A 16,998-nucleotide genomic window follows, 5' to 3' on the forward strand; every position below is an offset into this window, starting at 1 on the left:
GCTTAAAGTGACTTTAAAGAGAATGAGACGATGCAAAATGAGGTTTAGAAGGTGCTTAAAGTGACTTTAAAGAGAATGAGACGATGCAAAATGAGGTTAAGAAGGTGCTTAAAGTGACTTTAAAGAGAATGAGACGATGCAAAATGAGGTTTAGAAGGTGCTTAAAGTGACTTTAAAGAGAATGAGACGATGCAAAATGGTGTTTAGAAGGTGCTTAAAGTGACTTTAAAGAGAATGAGACGATGCAAAATGGTGTTTAGAAGGTGCTTAAAGTGACTTTAAAAAGAATGAGATGATGCAAAATGAGGTTTAGAAGGTGCTTAAAGTGACTTTAAAGAGAATGAGACGATGCAAAATGAGGTTTAGAAGGTGCTTAAAGTGACTTTAAAGAGAATGAGATGATGCAAAATGAGGTTAAGAACGTGCTTAAAGTGACTTTAAAGAGAATGAGACGATGCAAAATGAGGTTTAGAAGGTGCTTAAAGTGACTTTAAAGAGAATGAGACGATGCAAAATGGTGTTTAGAAGGTGCTTGAAGTGACTTTAAAGAGAATGAGACGATGCAAAATGAGGTTAAGAAGGTGCTTAAAGTGACTTTAAAGAGAATGAGACGATGCAAAATGGTGTTTAGAAGGTGCTTAAAGTGACTTTAAAGAGAATGAGACGATGCAAAATGAGGTTAAGAAGGTGCTTAAAGTGACTTTAAAGAGAATGAGACGATGCAAAATGGTGTTTAGAAGGTGCTTAAAGTGACTTTAAAGAGAATGAGACGATGCAAAATGAGGTTTAGAAGGTGCTTAAAGTGACTTTAAAGAGAATGAGACGATGCAAAATGGTGTTTAGAAGGTGCTTAAAGTGACTTTAAAGAGAATGAGACGATGCAAAATGAGGTTAAGAAGGTGCTTAAAGTGACTTTAAAGAGAATGAGACGATGCAAAATGGTGTTTAGAAGGTGCTTAAAGTGACTTTAAAGAGAATGAGATGATGCAAAATGAGGTTTAGAAGGTGCTTAAAGTGACTTTAAAGAGAATGAGACGATGCAAAATGAGGTTTAGAAGGTGCTTAAAGTGACTTTAAAGAGAATGAGACGATGCAAAATGGTGTTTAGAAGGTGCTTAAAGTGACTTTAAAGAGAATGAGACGATGCAAAATGGTGTTTAGAAGGTGCTTAAAGTGACTTTAAAGAGAATGAGACGATGCAAAATGAGGTTTAGAAGGTGCTTAAAGTGACTTTAAAGAGAATGAGACGATGCAAAATGAGGTTTAGAAGGTGCTTAAAGTGACTTTAAAGAGAATGAGACGATGCAAAATGAGGTTAAGAAGGTGCTCAAAGTGACTTTAAAGAGAATGAGACGATGCAAAATGAGGTTTAGAAGGTGCTTAAAGCGACTTTAAAGAGAATGAGACGATGCAAAATGGTGTTTAGAAGGTGCTTAAAGTGACTTTAAAGAGAATGAGACGATGCAAAATGAGGTTAAGAAGGTGCTTAAAGTGACTTTAAAGAGAATGAGACGATGCAAAATGAGGTTTAAAAGGTGCTTAAAGTGACTTTAAAGAGAATGAGACGATGCAAAATGGTGTTTAGAAGGTGCTTAAAGTGACTTTAAAGAGAATGAGACGATGCAAAATGAGGTTTAGAAGGTGCTTAAAGTGACTTTAAAGAGAATGAGACGATGCAAAATGGTGTTTAGAAGGTGCTTAAAGTGACTTTAAAGAGAATGAGACGATGCAAAATGAGGTTTAGAAGGTGCTTAAAGTGACTTTAAAGAGAATGAGACGATGCAAAATGAGGTTTAGAAGGTGCTTAAAGTGACTTTAAAGAGAATGAGACGATGCAAAATGGTTTTTAGAAGGTGCTTAAAGTGACTTTAAAGAGAATGAGACGATGCAAAATGGTGTTTAGAAGGTGCTTAAAGTGACTTTAAAGAGAATGAGACGATGCAAAATGGTGTTTAGAAGGTGCTTAAAGTGACTTTAAAGAGAATGAGACGATGCAAAATGAGGTTAAGAAGGTGCTTAAAGTGACTTTAAAGAGAATGAGACGATGCAAAATGGTGTTTAGAAGGTGCTTAAAGTGACTTTAAAGAGAATGAGACGATGCAAAATGAGGTTTAGAAGGTGCTTAAAGTGACTTTAAAGAGAATGAGACGATGCAAAATGGTGTTTAGAAGGTGCTTAAAGTGACTTTAAAGAGAATGAGACGATGCAAAATGGTGTTTAGAAGGTGCTTAAAGTGACTTTAAAGAGAATGAGATGATGCAAAATGATGTTTAGAAGGTGCTTAAAGTGACTTTAAAGAGAATGAGATGATGCAAAATGAGGTTTAGAAAGTGCTTAAAGTGACTTTAAAGAGAATGAGACGATGCAAAATGAGGTTTAGAAGGTGCTTAAAGTGACTTTAAAGAGAATGAGACGATGCAAAATGAGGTTTAGAAGGTGCTTAAAGTGACTTTAAAGAGAATGAGACGATGCAAAATGAGGTTAAGAAGGTGCTTAAAGTGACTTTAAAGAGAATGAGACGATGCAAAATGAGGTTTAGAAGGTGCTTAAAGTGACTTTAAAGAGAATGAGACGATGCAAAATGGTGTTTAGAAGGTGCTTAAAGTGACTTTAAAGAGAATGAGACGATGCAAAATGAGGTTTAGAAGGTGCTTAAAGTGACTTTAAAGAGAATGAGACGATGCAAAATGGTGTTTAGAAGGTGCTTAAAGTGACTTTAAAGAGAATGAGATGATGCAAAATGAGGTTTAGAAGGTGCTTAAAGTGACTTTAAAGAGAATGAGACGATGCAAAATGAGGTTTAGAAGGTGCTTAAAGTGACTTAAAAGAGAATGAGACGATGCAAAATGAGGTTAAGAAGGTGCTTAAAGTGACTTTAAAGAGAATGAGACGATGCAAAATGAGGTTTAGAAGGTGCTTAAAGTGACTTTAAAGAGAATGAGACGATGCAAAATGGTGTTTAGAAGGTGCTTAAAGTGACTTTAAAGAGAATCAGATGATGCAAAATGAGGTTAAGAAGGTGCTTAAAGTGACTTTAAAGAGAATGAGACGATGCAAAATGGTGTTTAGAAGGTGCTTGAAGTGACTTTAAAGAGAATGAGACGATGCAAAATGGTGTTTAGAAGGTGCTTAAAGTGACTTTAAAGAGAATGAGACGATGCAAAATGGTGTTTAGAAGGTGCTTAAAGTGACTTTAAAGAGAATGAGACGATGCAAAATGGTGTTTAGAAGGTGCTTAAAGTGACTTTAAAGAGAATCAGATGATGCAAAATGAGGTTAAGAAGGTGCTTAAAGTGACTTTAAAGAGAATGAGACGATGCAAAATGAGGTTTAGAAGGTGCTTAAAGTGACTTTAAAGAGAATGAGACGATGCAAAATGGTGTTTAGAAGGTGCTTAAAGTGACTTTAAAGAGAATGAGACGATGCAAAATGAGGTTAAGAAGGTGCTTAAAGTGACTTTAAAGAGAATGAGACGATGCAAAATGGTGTTTAGAAGGTGCTTGAAGTGACTTTAAAGAGAATGAGACGATGCAAAATGGTGTTTAGAAGGTGCTTAAAGTGACTTTAAAGAGAATGAGACGATGCAAAATGGTGTTTAGAAGGTGCTTAAAGTGACTTTAAAGAGAATGAGACGATGCAAAATGGTGTTTAGAAGGTGCTTAAAGTGACTTTAAAGAGAATCAGATGATGCAAAATGAGGTTTAGAAGGTGCTTAAAGTGACTTTAAAGAGAATGAGACGATGCGAAATGAGGTTTAGAAGGTGCTTAAAGTGACTTTAAAGAGAATGAGACGATGCAAAATGAGGTTAAGAAGGTGCTTAAAGTGACTTTAAAGAGAATGAGACGATGCAAAATGAGGTTTAGAAGGGGCTTAAAGTGACTTTAAAGAGAATGAGACGATGCAAAATGAGGTTTAGAAGGTGCTTAAAGTGACTTTAAAGAGAATGAGACGATGCAAAATGGTGTTTAGAAGGTGCTTAAAGTGACTTTAAAGAGAATGAGACGATGCAAAATGAGGTTAAGAAGGTGCTTAAAGTGACTTTAAAGAGAATGAGACGATGCAAAATGGTGTTTAGAAGGTGCTTAAAGTGACTTTAAAGAGAATGAGACGATGCAAAATGGTGTTTAGAAGTTGCTTAAAGTGACTTAAAAGAGTATGAGACGATGCAAAATGGTGTTTAGAAGGTGCTAAAAGTGACTTTAAAGAGAATGAGACGATGCAAAATGAGGTTTAGAAGGTGCTTAAAGTGACTTTAAAGAGAATGAGACGATGCAAAATGAGGTTTAGAAGGTGCTTAAAGTGACTTTAAAGAGAATGAGACGATGCAAAATGGTGTTTAGAAGGTGCTTAAAGTGACTTTAAAGAGAATGAGACGATGCAAAATGAGGTTTAGAAGGTGCTTAAAGTGACTTTAAAGAGAATGAGACGATGCAAAATGGTGTTTAGAAGGTGCTTAAAGTGACTTTAAAGAGAATGAGACGATGCAAAATGGTGTTTAGAAGGTGCTTAAAGTGACTTTAAAGAGAATGAGACGATGCAAAATGGCGTTTAGAAGGTGCTTAAAGTGACTTTAAAGAGAATGAGACGATGCAAAATGGCGTTTAGAAGGTGCTTAAAGTGACTTTAAAGAGAATGAGACGATGCAAAATGAGGTTAAGAAGGTGCTTAAAGTGACTTTAAAGAGAATGAGACGATGCAAAATGAGGTTTAGAAGGTGCTTAAAGTGACTTTAAAGAGAATGAGACGATGCAAAATGAGGTTAAGAAGGTGCTTAAAGTGACTTTAAAGAGAATGAGACGATGCAAAATGAGGTTTAGAAGGTGCTTAAAGTGACTTTAAAGAGAATGAGACGATGCAAAATGAGGTTAAGAAGGTGCTTAAAGTGACTTTAAAGAGAATGAGACGATGCAAAATGAGGTTTAGAAGGTGCTTAAAGTGACTTTAAAGAGAATGAGACGATGCAAAATGAGGTTTAGAAGGTGCTTAAAGTGACTTTAAAGAGAATGAGACGATGCAAAATGAGGTTTAGAAGGTGCTTAAAGTGACTTTAAAGAGAATGAGACGATGCAAAATGAGGTTTAGAAGGTGCTTAAAGTGACTTTAAAGAGAATGAGACGATGCAAAATGAGGTTAAGAAGGTGCTTAAAGTGACTTTAAAGAGAATGAGACGATGCAAAATGAGGTTTAGAAGGTGCTTAAAGTGACTTTAAAGAGAATGAGACGATGCAAAATGAGGTTAAGAAGGTGCTTAAAGTGACTTTAAAGAGAATGAGACGATGCAAAATGGTGTTTAGAAGGTGCTTAAAGTGACTTTAAAGAGAATGAGACGATGCAAAATGGTGTTTAGAAGGTGCTTAAAGTGACTTTAAAGAGAATGAGACGATGCAAAATGGTGTTTAGAAGGTGCTTTAAGTGACTTTAAAGAGAATGAGACGATGCAAAATGGTGTTTAGAAGGTGCTTAAAGTGACTTTAAAGAGAATGAGATGATGCAAAATGAGGTTTAGAAGGTGCTTAAAGTGACTTTAAAGAGAATGAGACGATGCAAAATGAGGTTTAGAAGGTGCTTAAAGTGACTTTAAAGAGAATGAGACGATGCAAAATGAGGTTTAGAAGGTGCTTAAAGTGACTTTAAAGAGAATGAGACGATGCAAAATGGTGTTTAGAAGGTGCTTAAAGTGACTTTAAAGAGAATGAGACGATGCAAAATGGTGTTTAGAAGGTGCTTAAAGTGACTTTAAAGAGAATGAGACGATGCAAAATGAGGTTTAGAAGGTGCTTAAAATGACTTTAAAGAGAATGAGACGATGCAAAATGGTGTTTAGAAGGTGCTTAAAGTGACTTTAAAGAGAATGAGACGATGCAAAATGAGGTTTAGAAGGTGCTTAAAGTGACTTTAAAGAGAATGAGACGATGCAAAATGAGGTTTAGAAGGTGCTTAAAGTGACTTTAAAGAGAATGAGACGATGCAAAATGAGGTTAAGAAGGTGCTTAAAGTGACTTTAAAGAGAATGAGACGATGCAAAATGGTGTTTAGAAGGTGCTTAAAGTGACTTTAAAGAGAATGAGACGATGCAAAATGAGGTTTAGAAGGTGCTTAAAGTGACTTTAAAGAGAATGAGACGATGCAAAATGGTGTTTAGAAGGTGCTTAAAGTGACTTTAAAGAGAATGAGACGATGCAAAATGGTGTTTAGAAGGTGCTTAAAGTGACTTCAAAGAGAATGAGACGATGCAAAATGGTGTTTAGAAGGTGCTTAAAGTGACTTTAAAGAGAATGAGATGATGCAAAATGAGGTTTAGAAGGTGCTTAAAGTGACTTTAAAGAGAATGAGACGATGCAAAATGAGGTTTAGAAGGTGCTTAAAGTGACTTTAAAGAGAATGAGACGATGCAAAATGAGGTTATGAAGGTGCTTAAAGTGACTTTAAAGAGAATGAGACGATGCAAAATGAGGTTTAGAAGGTGCTTAAAGTGACTTTAAAGAGAATGAGACGATGCAAAATGGTGTTTAGAAGGTGCTTAAAGTGACTTTAAAGAGAATGAGACGATGCAAAATGGTGTTTAGAAGGTGCTTAAAGTGACTTTAAAAAGAATGAGATGATGCAAAATGAGGTTTAGAAGGTGCTTAAAGTGACTTTAAAGAGAATGAGACGATGCAAAATGAGGTTTAGAAGGTGCTTAAAGTGACTTTAAAGAGAATGAGATGATGCAAAATGAGGTTAAGAACGTGCTTAAAGTGACTTTAAAGAGAATGAGACGATGCAAAATGAGGTTTAGAAGGTGCTTAAAGTGACTTTAAAGAGAATGAGACGATGCAAAATGGTGTTTAGAAGGTGCTTAAAGTGACTTTAAAGAGAATGAGACGATGCAAAATGAGGTTAAGAAGGTGCTTAAAGTGACTTTAAAGAGAATGAGACGATGCAAAATGGTGTTTAGAAGGTGCTTAAAGTGACTTTAAAGAGAATGAGACGATGCAAAATGAGGTTAAGAAGGTGCTTAAAGTGACTTTAAAGAGAATGAGACGATGCAAAATGGTGTTTAGAAGGTGCTTAAAGTGACTTTAAAGAGAATGAGACGATGCAAAATGAGGTTTAGAAGGTGCTTAAAGTGACTTTAAAGAGAATGAGACGATGCAAAATGGTGTTTAGAAGGTGCTTAAAGTGACTTTAAAGAGAATGAGACGATGCAAAATGAGGTTAAGAAGGTGCTTAAAGTGACTTTAAAGAGAATGAGACGATGCAAAATGGTGTTTAGAAGGTGCTTAAAGTGACTTTAAAGAGAATGAGATGATGCAAAATGAGGTTTAGAAGGTGCTTAAAGTGACTTTAAAGAGAATGAGACGATGCAAAATGAGGTTTAGAAGGTGCTTAAAGTGACTTTAAAGAGAATGAGACGATGCAAAATGGTGTTTAGAAGGTGCTTAAAGTGACTTTAAAGAGAATGAGACGATGCAAAATGGTGTTTAGAAGGTGCTTAAAGTGACTTTAAAGAGAATGAGACGATGCAAAATGAGGTTAAGAAGGTGCTTAAAGTGACTTTAAAGAGAATGAGACGATGCAAAATGAGGTTTAGAAGGTGCTTAAAGTGACTTTAAAGAGAATGAGACGATGCAAAATGAGGTTAAGAAGGTGCTTAAAGTGACTTTAAAGAGAATGAGACGATGCAAAATGAGGTTTAGAAGGTGCTTAAAGTGACTTTAAAGAGAATGAGACGATGCAAAATGGTGTTTAGAAGGTGCTTAAAGTGACTTTAAAGAGAATGAGACGATGCAAAATGAGGTTAAGAAGGTGCTTAAAGTGACTTTAAAGAGAATGAGACGATGCAAAATGAGGTTTAAAAGGTGCTTAAAGTGACTTTAAAGAGAATGAGACGATGCAAAATGGTGTTTAGAAGGTGCTTAAAGTGACTTTAAAGAGAATGAGACGATGCAAAATGAGGTTTAGAAGGTGCTTAAAGTGACTTTAAAGAGAATGAGACGATGCAAAATGGTGTTTAGAAGGTGCTTAAAGTGACTTTAAAGAGAATGAGACGATGCAAAATGAGGTTTAGAAGGTGCTTAAAGTGACTTTAAAGAGAATGAGACGATGCAAAATGAGGTTTAGAAGGTGCTTAAAGTGACTTTAAAGAGAATGAGACGATGCAAAATGGTTTTTAGAAGGTGCTTAAAGTGACTTTAAAGAGAATGAGACGATGCAAAATGGTGTTTAGAAGGTTCTTAAAGTGACTTTAAAGAGAATGAGACGATGCAAAATGGTGTTTAGAAGGTGCTTAAAGTGACTTTAAAGAGAATGAGACGATGCAAAATGAGGTTAAGAAGGTGCTTAAAGTGACTTTAAAGAGAATGAGACGATGCAAAATGGTGTTTAGAAGGTGCTTAAAGTGACTTTAAAGAGAATGAGACGATGCAAAATGAGGTTTAGAAGGTGCTTAAAGTGACTTTAAAGAGAATGAGACGATGCAAAATGGTGTTTAGAAGGTGCTTAAAGTGACTTTAAAGAGAATGAGACGATGCAAAATGGTGTTTAGAAGGTGCTTAAAGTGACTTTAAAGAGAATGAGATGATGCAAAATGATGTTTAGAAGGTGCTTAAAGTGACTTTAAAGAGAATGAGATGATGCAAAATGAGGTTTAGAAAGTGCTTAAAGTGACTTTAAAGAGAATGAGACGATGCAAAATGAGGTTTAGAAGGTGCTTAAAGTGACTTTAAAGAGAATGAGACGATGCAAAATGAGGTTTAGAAGGTGCTTAAAGTGACTTTAAAGATAATGAGACGATGCAAAATGAGGTTAAGAAGGTGCTTAAAGTGACTTTAAAGAGAATGAGACGATGCAAAATGAGGTTTAGAAGGTGCTTAAAGTGACTTTAAAGAGAATGAGACGATGCAAAATGGTGTTTAGAAGGTGCTTAAAGTGACTTTAAAGAGAATGAGACGATGCAAAATGAGGTTTAGAAGGTGCTTAAAGTGACTTTAAAGAGAATGAGACGATGCAAAATGGTGTTTAGAAGGTGCTTAAAGTGACTTTAAAGAGAATGAGATGATGCAAAATGAGGTTTAGAAGGTGCTTAAAGTGACTTTAAAGAGAATGAGACGATGCAAAATGAGGTTTAGAAGGTGCTTAAAGTGACTTAAAAGAGAATGAGACGATGCAAAATGAGGTTAAGAAGGTGCTTAAAGTGACTTTAAAGAGAATGAGACGATGCAAAATGAGGTTTAGAAGGTGCTTAAAGTGACTTTAAAGCGAATGAGACGATGCAAAATGGTGTTTAGAAGGTGCTTAAAGTGACTTTAAAGAGAATCAGATGATGCAAAATGAGGTTAAGAAGGTGCTTAAAGTGACTTTAAAGAGAATGAGACGATGCAAAATGGTGTTTAGAAGGTGCTTAAAGTGACTTTAAAGAGAATGAGACGATGCAAAATGAGGTTTAGAAGGTGCTTAAAGTGACTTTAAAGAGAATGAGACGATGCAAAATGGTGTTTAGAAGGTGCTTGAAGTGACTTTAAAGAGAATGAGACGATGCAAAATGGTGTTTAGAAGGTGCTTAAAGTGACTTTAAAGAGAATGAGACGATGCAAAATGGTGTTTAGAAGGTGCTTAAAGTGACTTTAAAGAGAATGAGACGATGCAAAATGGTGTTTAGAAGGTGCTTAAAGTGACTTTAAAGAGAATCAGATGATGCAAAATGAGGTTTAGAAGGTGCTTAAAGTGACTTTAAAGAGAATGAGACGATGCGAAATGAGGTTTAGAAGGTGCTTAAAGTGACTTTAAAGAGAATGAGACGATGCAAAATGAGGTTAAGAAGGTGCTTAAAGTGACTTTAAAGAGAATGAGACGATGCAAAATGAGGTTTAGAAGGGGCTTAAAGTGACTTTAAAGAGAATGAGACGATGCAAAATGAGGTTTAGAAGGTGCTTAAAGTGACTTTAAAGAGAATGAGACGATGCAAAATGGTGTTTAGAAGGTGCTTAAAGTGACTTTAAAGAGAATGAGACGATGCAAAATGAGGTTAAGAAGGTGCTTAAAGTGACTTTAAAGAGAATGAGACGATGCAAAATGGTGTTTAGAAGGTGCTTAAAGTGACTTTAAAGAGAATGAGACGATGCAAAATGGTGTTTAGAAGTTGCTTAAAGTGACTTAAAAGAGTATGAGACGATGCAAAATGGTGTTTAGAAGGTGCTAAAAGTGACTTTAAAGAGAATGAGACGATGCAAAATGAGGTTTAGAAGGTGCTTAAAGTGACTTTAAAGAGAATGAGACGATGCAAAATGAGGTTTAGAAGGTGCTTAAAGTGACTTTAAAGAGAATGAGACGATGCAAAATGGTGTTTAGAAGGTGCTTAAAGTGACTTTAAAGAGAATGAGACGATGCAAAATGAGGTTTAGAAGGTGCTTAAAGTGACTTTAAAGAGAATGAGACGATGCAAAATGGTGTTTAGAAGGTGCTTAAAGTGACTTTAAAGAGAATGAGACGATGCAAAATGGTGTTTAGAAGGTGCTTAAGGTGACTTTAAAGAGAATGAGACGATGCAAAATGAGGTTTAGAAGGTGCTTAAAGTGACTTTAAAGAGAATGAGACGATGCAAAATGGTGTTTAGAAGGTGCTTAAAGTGACTTTAAAGAGAATGAGACGATGCAAAATGAGGTTTAGAAGGTGCTTAAAGTGACTTTAAAGAGAATGAGACGATGCAAAATGAGGTTAAGTAGGTGCTTAAAGTGACTTTCAAGGGAATGAGACGATGCAAAATGGTGTTTAGAAGGTGATTAAAGTGACTTTAAAGAGAATGAGACGATGCAAAATGGTGTTTAGAAGGTGCTTAAAGTGACTTTAAAGAGAATGAGACGATGCAAAATGAGGTTTAGAAGGTGCTTAAAGTGACTTTAAAGAGAATGAGACGATGCAAAATGGTGTTGTTCGGTGTGCGGCCGAACGAACTTAGACTTGCACCGACCTTCCTCTCGGCGTGAGGAAGGATCCTGGGAGTGACTTCAGCGGATGGAAGCCACCACTGCCTGGATGGAAAGAGCTCGGAAGTAACCTCCGCGGATTAAGGTTACTCGCTCTGGAAACAATAGCAAAGTCGATGGGCAGGCCAACAGACTAGTACTCTAACTTTCCAACTTATGGAGACTTAGACAGCAAAAAGGTGTCCGAAGAGAACTACCGTGGGTCGGATTCAGTTTCGGATCTAATTGCCTTGATAAATAATGCTTACGCTTCTTTATTCCAAGTTCTCCATGTATTTCAACAGTTTCGTAACCTCAAGGCATCCCACAATACGATGCTATACTAGTGATACCTAAATACTAACTACTGCTTTGTATCCTAGTTCTACACCATGCTGTACTAGCGATGAACAGTGCTTATCGCTGTAATCTTGCTACGTCTTTCTTATCGTTTCACGTTGTACAGTTCTATTCTGTACTCTGTTCTAAAGGTTTGGTTCTAAACTATATTGCCTACATTCAGGCGTTCCGTAGCTTCCGATCTAGACGGAACATACACCCCCCGTTGAGGCTACTCAATATTTCAGGGTTACTCTTACTCTTCTATTGGCAATAAAGAAATTTTTGTTATGGGTCGCCGATATGTTGCTCCGTCTACGAATACATCAATCGCTCGTACAAGGCCGTCTTCACCAGGGTATACTGCTTCCACTCTCCCCATCTTCCAATGGAGCGGCGGCTGATGTCGATCATGGATGAGGACGATCATTCCTTCGCGAACATTCGGCAGGCTGCGTAGATTTTTCTTCCTCGGTTGCAGCGTATTCAAGTAGTCTCGTTGCCATGCCCGCCAAAAATGCTCACGCATAAGCTGAAGGTGTTGCCATCTAGTCAGTCGAGTCGCCTTGGTGTCTTGTAGAGATGGTTCCGCCAAAGCCGTGAGTGGTCGACCGATTAAGTAGTGAGCGGGCGTGATCACTTGGGGGTCCGCGGGATCGTTAGACATACTGAAGAGTGGTCGTGAGTTTAGTACAGCTTCGATCTCGGTGAGGACGGTAGATAACTCCTCGAAGGTGAGTTTGGTGTTGCCTACGATGCGTTTGAGATGAGTTTTTGCTGATTTCACCGCAGCTTCCCAAAGACCTCCGAACTCAGGGGCATCTGGCGGGATGAAATGCCATTCAATTTCTCGGGACTGGCAAAAACTTTGGATGGTGTCCTGGGTTTGCTGGTTTCGGAATTGTTGGAACAATTCATGTAGCTCGTGTTTTGCGCCTCGGAAATTTGTTGCGTTATCCGAGTGAATCTGCTGCATCATTCCTCGTCGACTGATAACCCGCTTGAGAGATCCAATGAACGCATTTGTGCTTAAATCAGACACTGCTTCTAGATGAACTGCCTTTGTTGCCATACACACATAGACTGCTATGTATGCCTTGATCATTGCTGGACGACGAACACCTTGCTTGATGAAAATTGGACCGGCGTAGTCCACTCCGGTAACTGCAAACGGTGGTGATGGCGTCACTCTGGCGGCTGGCAGGTTACCCATCAACTGGCTTACGGGGGCTGGGTTGGTCTTGAAGCAGGTGACGCATTTTCGGGTGATAGACCGAATCGTAGAGCGTGCATTCAAGAGCCAATATCGTTGACGTAAGGCGTTCATCAAGCCGGTTTGTCCCACATGAAGTAACTCCACATGCATTTGTCGAACCATAAGACGAATAACTGGATCCTTGTTTGGTAGAATAATAGGATGGCGGTTTTCGAAGGGTAGAAGAGACCGATCCAGACGGCCTCCCACACGGAGCAAACCTTCAGTGTAGATTGGACGAAGGTTTGCAAACTTCTTCGATGGTTCATTTTTCACTGCTCGCTGGATTTCGTCGTCAAGATGGATGAGTTGGGTGACACGGATGATGGCTTCAGTTGAACGGCGCAACTCGGAAATCGTTAAATACTGGCTGGTTTGTCGTTGGGTTGACGGTCTTCTACAATTTTCCACAAACCGGAGAACGTATCCCATGATTCTCTGAACCGTTCGAAAACAACTAAACCGTTCAAAAAATGAAAATGGTTCAATAGTCACGGTTGGGTTGGCCATCACTCCTTTTAATTCGGGAAGTTCGTCCTCAGGAACAGGATCTGCTGGATTAACCATATAGCTCGCCTCATGAAGGTAATCGGGTCCACTCCACCAGAGGTTGTTGGTTTCCAAGGCTTCTAGTAGCATGCCTCTCGAAACGATGTCAGCTGGGTTGTGATGAGACCTTATATATTCCCATCGACACTCTTCCGTGTGTTTCTGGATTACCGCAATTCGGTTTCGGACGAACAGCTGCAGCTGGTTCAATGGTTTTCTAATCCAAGCCAGAACAATTGTGCTGTCACACCACAACACAATTTCTTGGAACTTCAAATTCAGGGCTGGCAAAACCTTTTGTACTAACCGGGTGAGGAGAAGAGCGGCGCACAACTCTTTGCGTGGGATGGAAACGTCGTGCTGTGGAGCCAGTTTGGATTTGCTAGTGAGCAAACATAGCTTCGCTGAACCATCAGGAAACAGGCTTCGTAGGTATATAGAAGCCCCGTAGGCCACATTTGAGGCGTCGGAAAATCCGTGCAGCTCGTACGACGTTGCTCCCTCAAATGTGACGCACCTTTGAGTCTGGATGCGATGCAGGTGTTGCAAGGATGGTTGGAGTTCTTGCCACTGTTTCATCGATCCTTCGTCGATGGGGTCGTTCCAGTCAGTTTTCAGCTTCCAAAGACGTTGAATGAGTAGCTTAGCCAACACGATGACCGGAGACACTAACCCCAGAGGGTCGAAGAATTTGGCTACTTCTGAATAAATGATGAGCTTCGTAACCCTTTGGTCAGCTGTTGCGACTGGCTTCGGCTGGTGAGCGATATATAGATGATCTGCTTTTGGATCCCAGAGTAACCCAAGCACCTTTATCGCCTGGTTCACTCCTCGTTCGGCCATTGGGATGGCTTTTTCTTGCTCTTCTACTGGAATATGCTCAAGAAACTCCGGCGAGTTTGAGCACCATTTGCGGATGGGAAACCCTCCTTGGTTGAGAAGCCGCTTAAGTTGGTATTGGGCTTCTATAGCTTCCTCAACCGAGTCCGCACCTGAGAGAACGTCGTCCATGTATGTCTCTTCCTTTATTATGCGGGATGCAATCGGAAAGGCATCCCCGTCCTCCTCGACCAATTGGAGCAAACATTTGGTGGCAAGAAATGGCGCTGATGCTGTACCGTAGGTAACTGTACACAACTCGAAGACTCGTAGTGGCTCGGAAGGGTGTGGTCTCCAAAAAATCCGCAAGAAACGTTGATCTTCTTTAGCGTGGAGAATCTGACGATACATTTTGGCGATGTCTCCCGAAAAGGCTACTTTGTACATTCGAAATCTCAGAACAATGGAGTAGAGATCGTTCTGTACAACTGGTCCTACATGCAGCACGTCGTTGAGCGATAACTCGGCTGGAGATGCCTTTGCACTGGCGTCAAACACGACTCGGCATTTCGTGCTCGAACTAGATGGCCGCAAAATCGCATGGTGTGGCAGATAGTAGGATAGCTGGTTGGGTACATCGTCGGATTCACGGATTTGTCGGCAGTGCCCTAGAGTTTCGTACTCTCGGATGAACTCCACATACTGTTGTTGTAGCTCTGGGTTGCGAAGCAGTCGTTTCTCCAACATCATAAACCGTTTGAGGGCTACCGTGCGACCATTGTTCAACAGGGTTTGTTGTTTGTTAAACGGTAGTCGCACAATGAACCTTCCAGATTCGTCCCTTTGATATGAAGTTAGAAAATGGTTCTCGCACTCCAGTTCTTCGATGGATCGTTCCGGGACGTCTGGAACCTCTTCAATCTGCCAAAACTGCTGGATCATTTTTTCGATGTCGACCAAAGCGTGGTGGGAATATATGGCTGGGATGGTAATCTGCTGCTCTACTATGGCTCCGGACACAATCCAACCAAACTGGCTATCTTGCAGACGAGGTAGATTATCGGCAAGATCGAGTTGGCTTGGCTTGAGTATATCGAAGAATAACTCAGCCCCGATCAGTAAATCAACCTTGTCTGGCGTGTAGAACGTTGGATCAGCAAAGGTTATTCCCTCCGGAATGTCCCAGTTGTCGATGTTGATGTTGCACGACGGGATCGTGCCAGTTATTTTTGGAGTTACCAAGCATTCCAAGCTTGTTTGGTAACTGTTCACCCGGGATTGTATTGTAACGGTCAGCTTGTCGCGAGCGAGCGTGCGCAACGCGTTGATTCCCACGATCGGAACGTTTGCTGGTCTCTTTGGCAGTCCTAGACGGTTGGCCATTTCCTCAGCAAGGAAATTGACCTGAGAACCGCTGTCTAGGAGGACGCGGCAGCGATGTGGCTGGTTCTTGGCGTCCAGTACGTTGACCACGGCCGTCAACAGCAGGACGTTCTTACTGGGTTTGATGGTTTGCGATGCACATGCTGTCGAAAGTTGTTCCCGTACCACTGGTCCGCCGTACTCTGCCGCTGTCGATGGAGGATGCACTCTTGGGGTCGGAGGTTGAGGTTCTACTTCTGCTGCCATGGAAATAGTTGGCTGGCCGGTGGGTGCTACGTCCTCGTGCAGGAGCGTATGATGGCGACGCTGGCACTTGTAGCACTTTCTCTTGGAGGGACATTCCCGTAACTGATGTCCCTTCCGCAGGCAGTTGAAGCATAGTCCTGCCTTTTGTGCGGTGTTACTTCTTTCCCGTGGTGTCCCTTTCAGCAGTTCTGGGCAATTTATATTAGGATGGTCCTTACCACAGATTTCGCACTGAATGACCGCTGCTGTATAGCTCTTCTGGGCTGGATGTCTCGGAGAAAGCGGATGGTTGCCCTTTAGTTTGGCCACAGGAGCTGATGATGACGCTGCTGCGCAATTTTCCAAAATCTGGCATCGGGATTTTAGAAATGCCATCGTCTGCTCGTAACGGGGCAGCTCACCTTTCCGCTGCGTCCCTTCCCAGGCTTTTCGGGTTGATTTGTCTAAAGCCGAAACCAACAGATGGACCACCATTGGTTCCGACACTCCTTCCAGGTTTTGTTTTAGGAACCTGAGACTTTCCACATGCCGGGAAGTCTCTTGGACCAGAGCTCTTAGCTCGTAGAAGTTTTCTGACGTCATCCTTTTGAGGTTCAGCAATCCGTGGATGTGGCTGTCCACTATGGCTCGATGATTGCCGAAGCGCTCCGTCAGAATCTCCCAGGCTTGCTTGTAATTGCCAGCGTTGAGAATGCTGACATCGATTGCACCTGCAGCCTCGCCGACTAATGCCTTCTCAAGGTGATACAGCTTCATAGTGTCACTGTCGCCGGCATTGGCCATCAGGTCCTCGAAGATGGCCTTAAACTTGGGCCATGCAGCGTAAGTGCCGTCGAAAGTCGGGATCGGTGCCTTGAGCGGTTGCTGCTGGATGACAACTTGAGCCGCGGCAGGCTTGTTGTTCGTTGTCTTCGATTCCGCGGCTAGCAGCAACTCCTCGATTCTATTGGACGCCTCGTAGAATACTTCCTTGAACTCGTCATATACGCCGTCCTGCTCTGCCATTGCGCTGTCTGGAATTAGGCCTACGATGGTGGTGTGTATGGCACTAAATTCCGCGTACACAGTCGCGACGTTTTTGGCGAGCACCTTCAGCTGGGAAACGGTTGGCTCTTTCGTTTCCTGCAGCGTCTGCTCGATTCGAATTAATTTGGAGTGGATCTGCGCTCGTTGGCGGACTGCCGTCTTCAGCGCCTTTTCCATCTTCTCGCTGTCCTGAGGTTCACTTGTTGAAGTACTCGCTGTCGGCTCACTCGGCGTCTTCGCTGGGGAATCCACTTGCTTCGATGGGGTGTGCCTAACTCGTAGCATCGGGTTGTCTTTTCACTTTTCACTAACACAACAGATCCGGTTCGAAGGACCATATGTTCGGTGTGCGGCCGAACGAACTTAGACTTGCACCGACCTTCCTCGTGGCGTGAGGAAGGATCCAGGGAGTGACTTCAGCGGATGGAAGCCACCAC

The 16,998-nt window shown here is 40.8% G+C and overlaps 1 protein-coding gene across 1 annotated transcript; it reads right to left on the reverse strand.

Annotated features, from left to right (window-relative positions):
- Positions 1–14,404: 14,404 nt before the first annotated feature.
- LOC131292800 (uncharacterized) lies at positions 14,405–16,738 on the reverse strand (the record flags this gene model as incomplete). The annotated part of the gene is made up of 1 exon (XM_058320883.1): positions 14,405–16,738. A coding segment is annotated over exon 1 (2,334 nt), but the record flags the coding sequence as incomplete, so codon positions are not given.
- Between the last annotated feature and the right edge of the window lie 260 nt (positions 16,739–16,998).

This window comes from Anopheles ziemanni, unplaced genomic scaffold, assembly GCF_943734765.1.
Source record: "Anopheles ziemanni unplaced genomic scaffold, idAnoZiCoDA_A2_x.2 U_46, whole genome shotgun sequence".
Classification (NCBI taxonomy): domain Eukaryota; kingdom Metazoa; phylum Arthropoda; class Insecta; order Diptera; family Culicidae; genus Anopheles; species Anopheles ziemanni.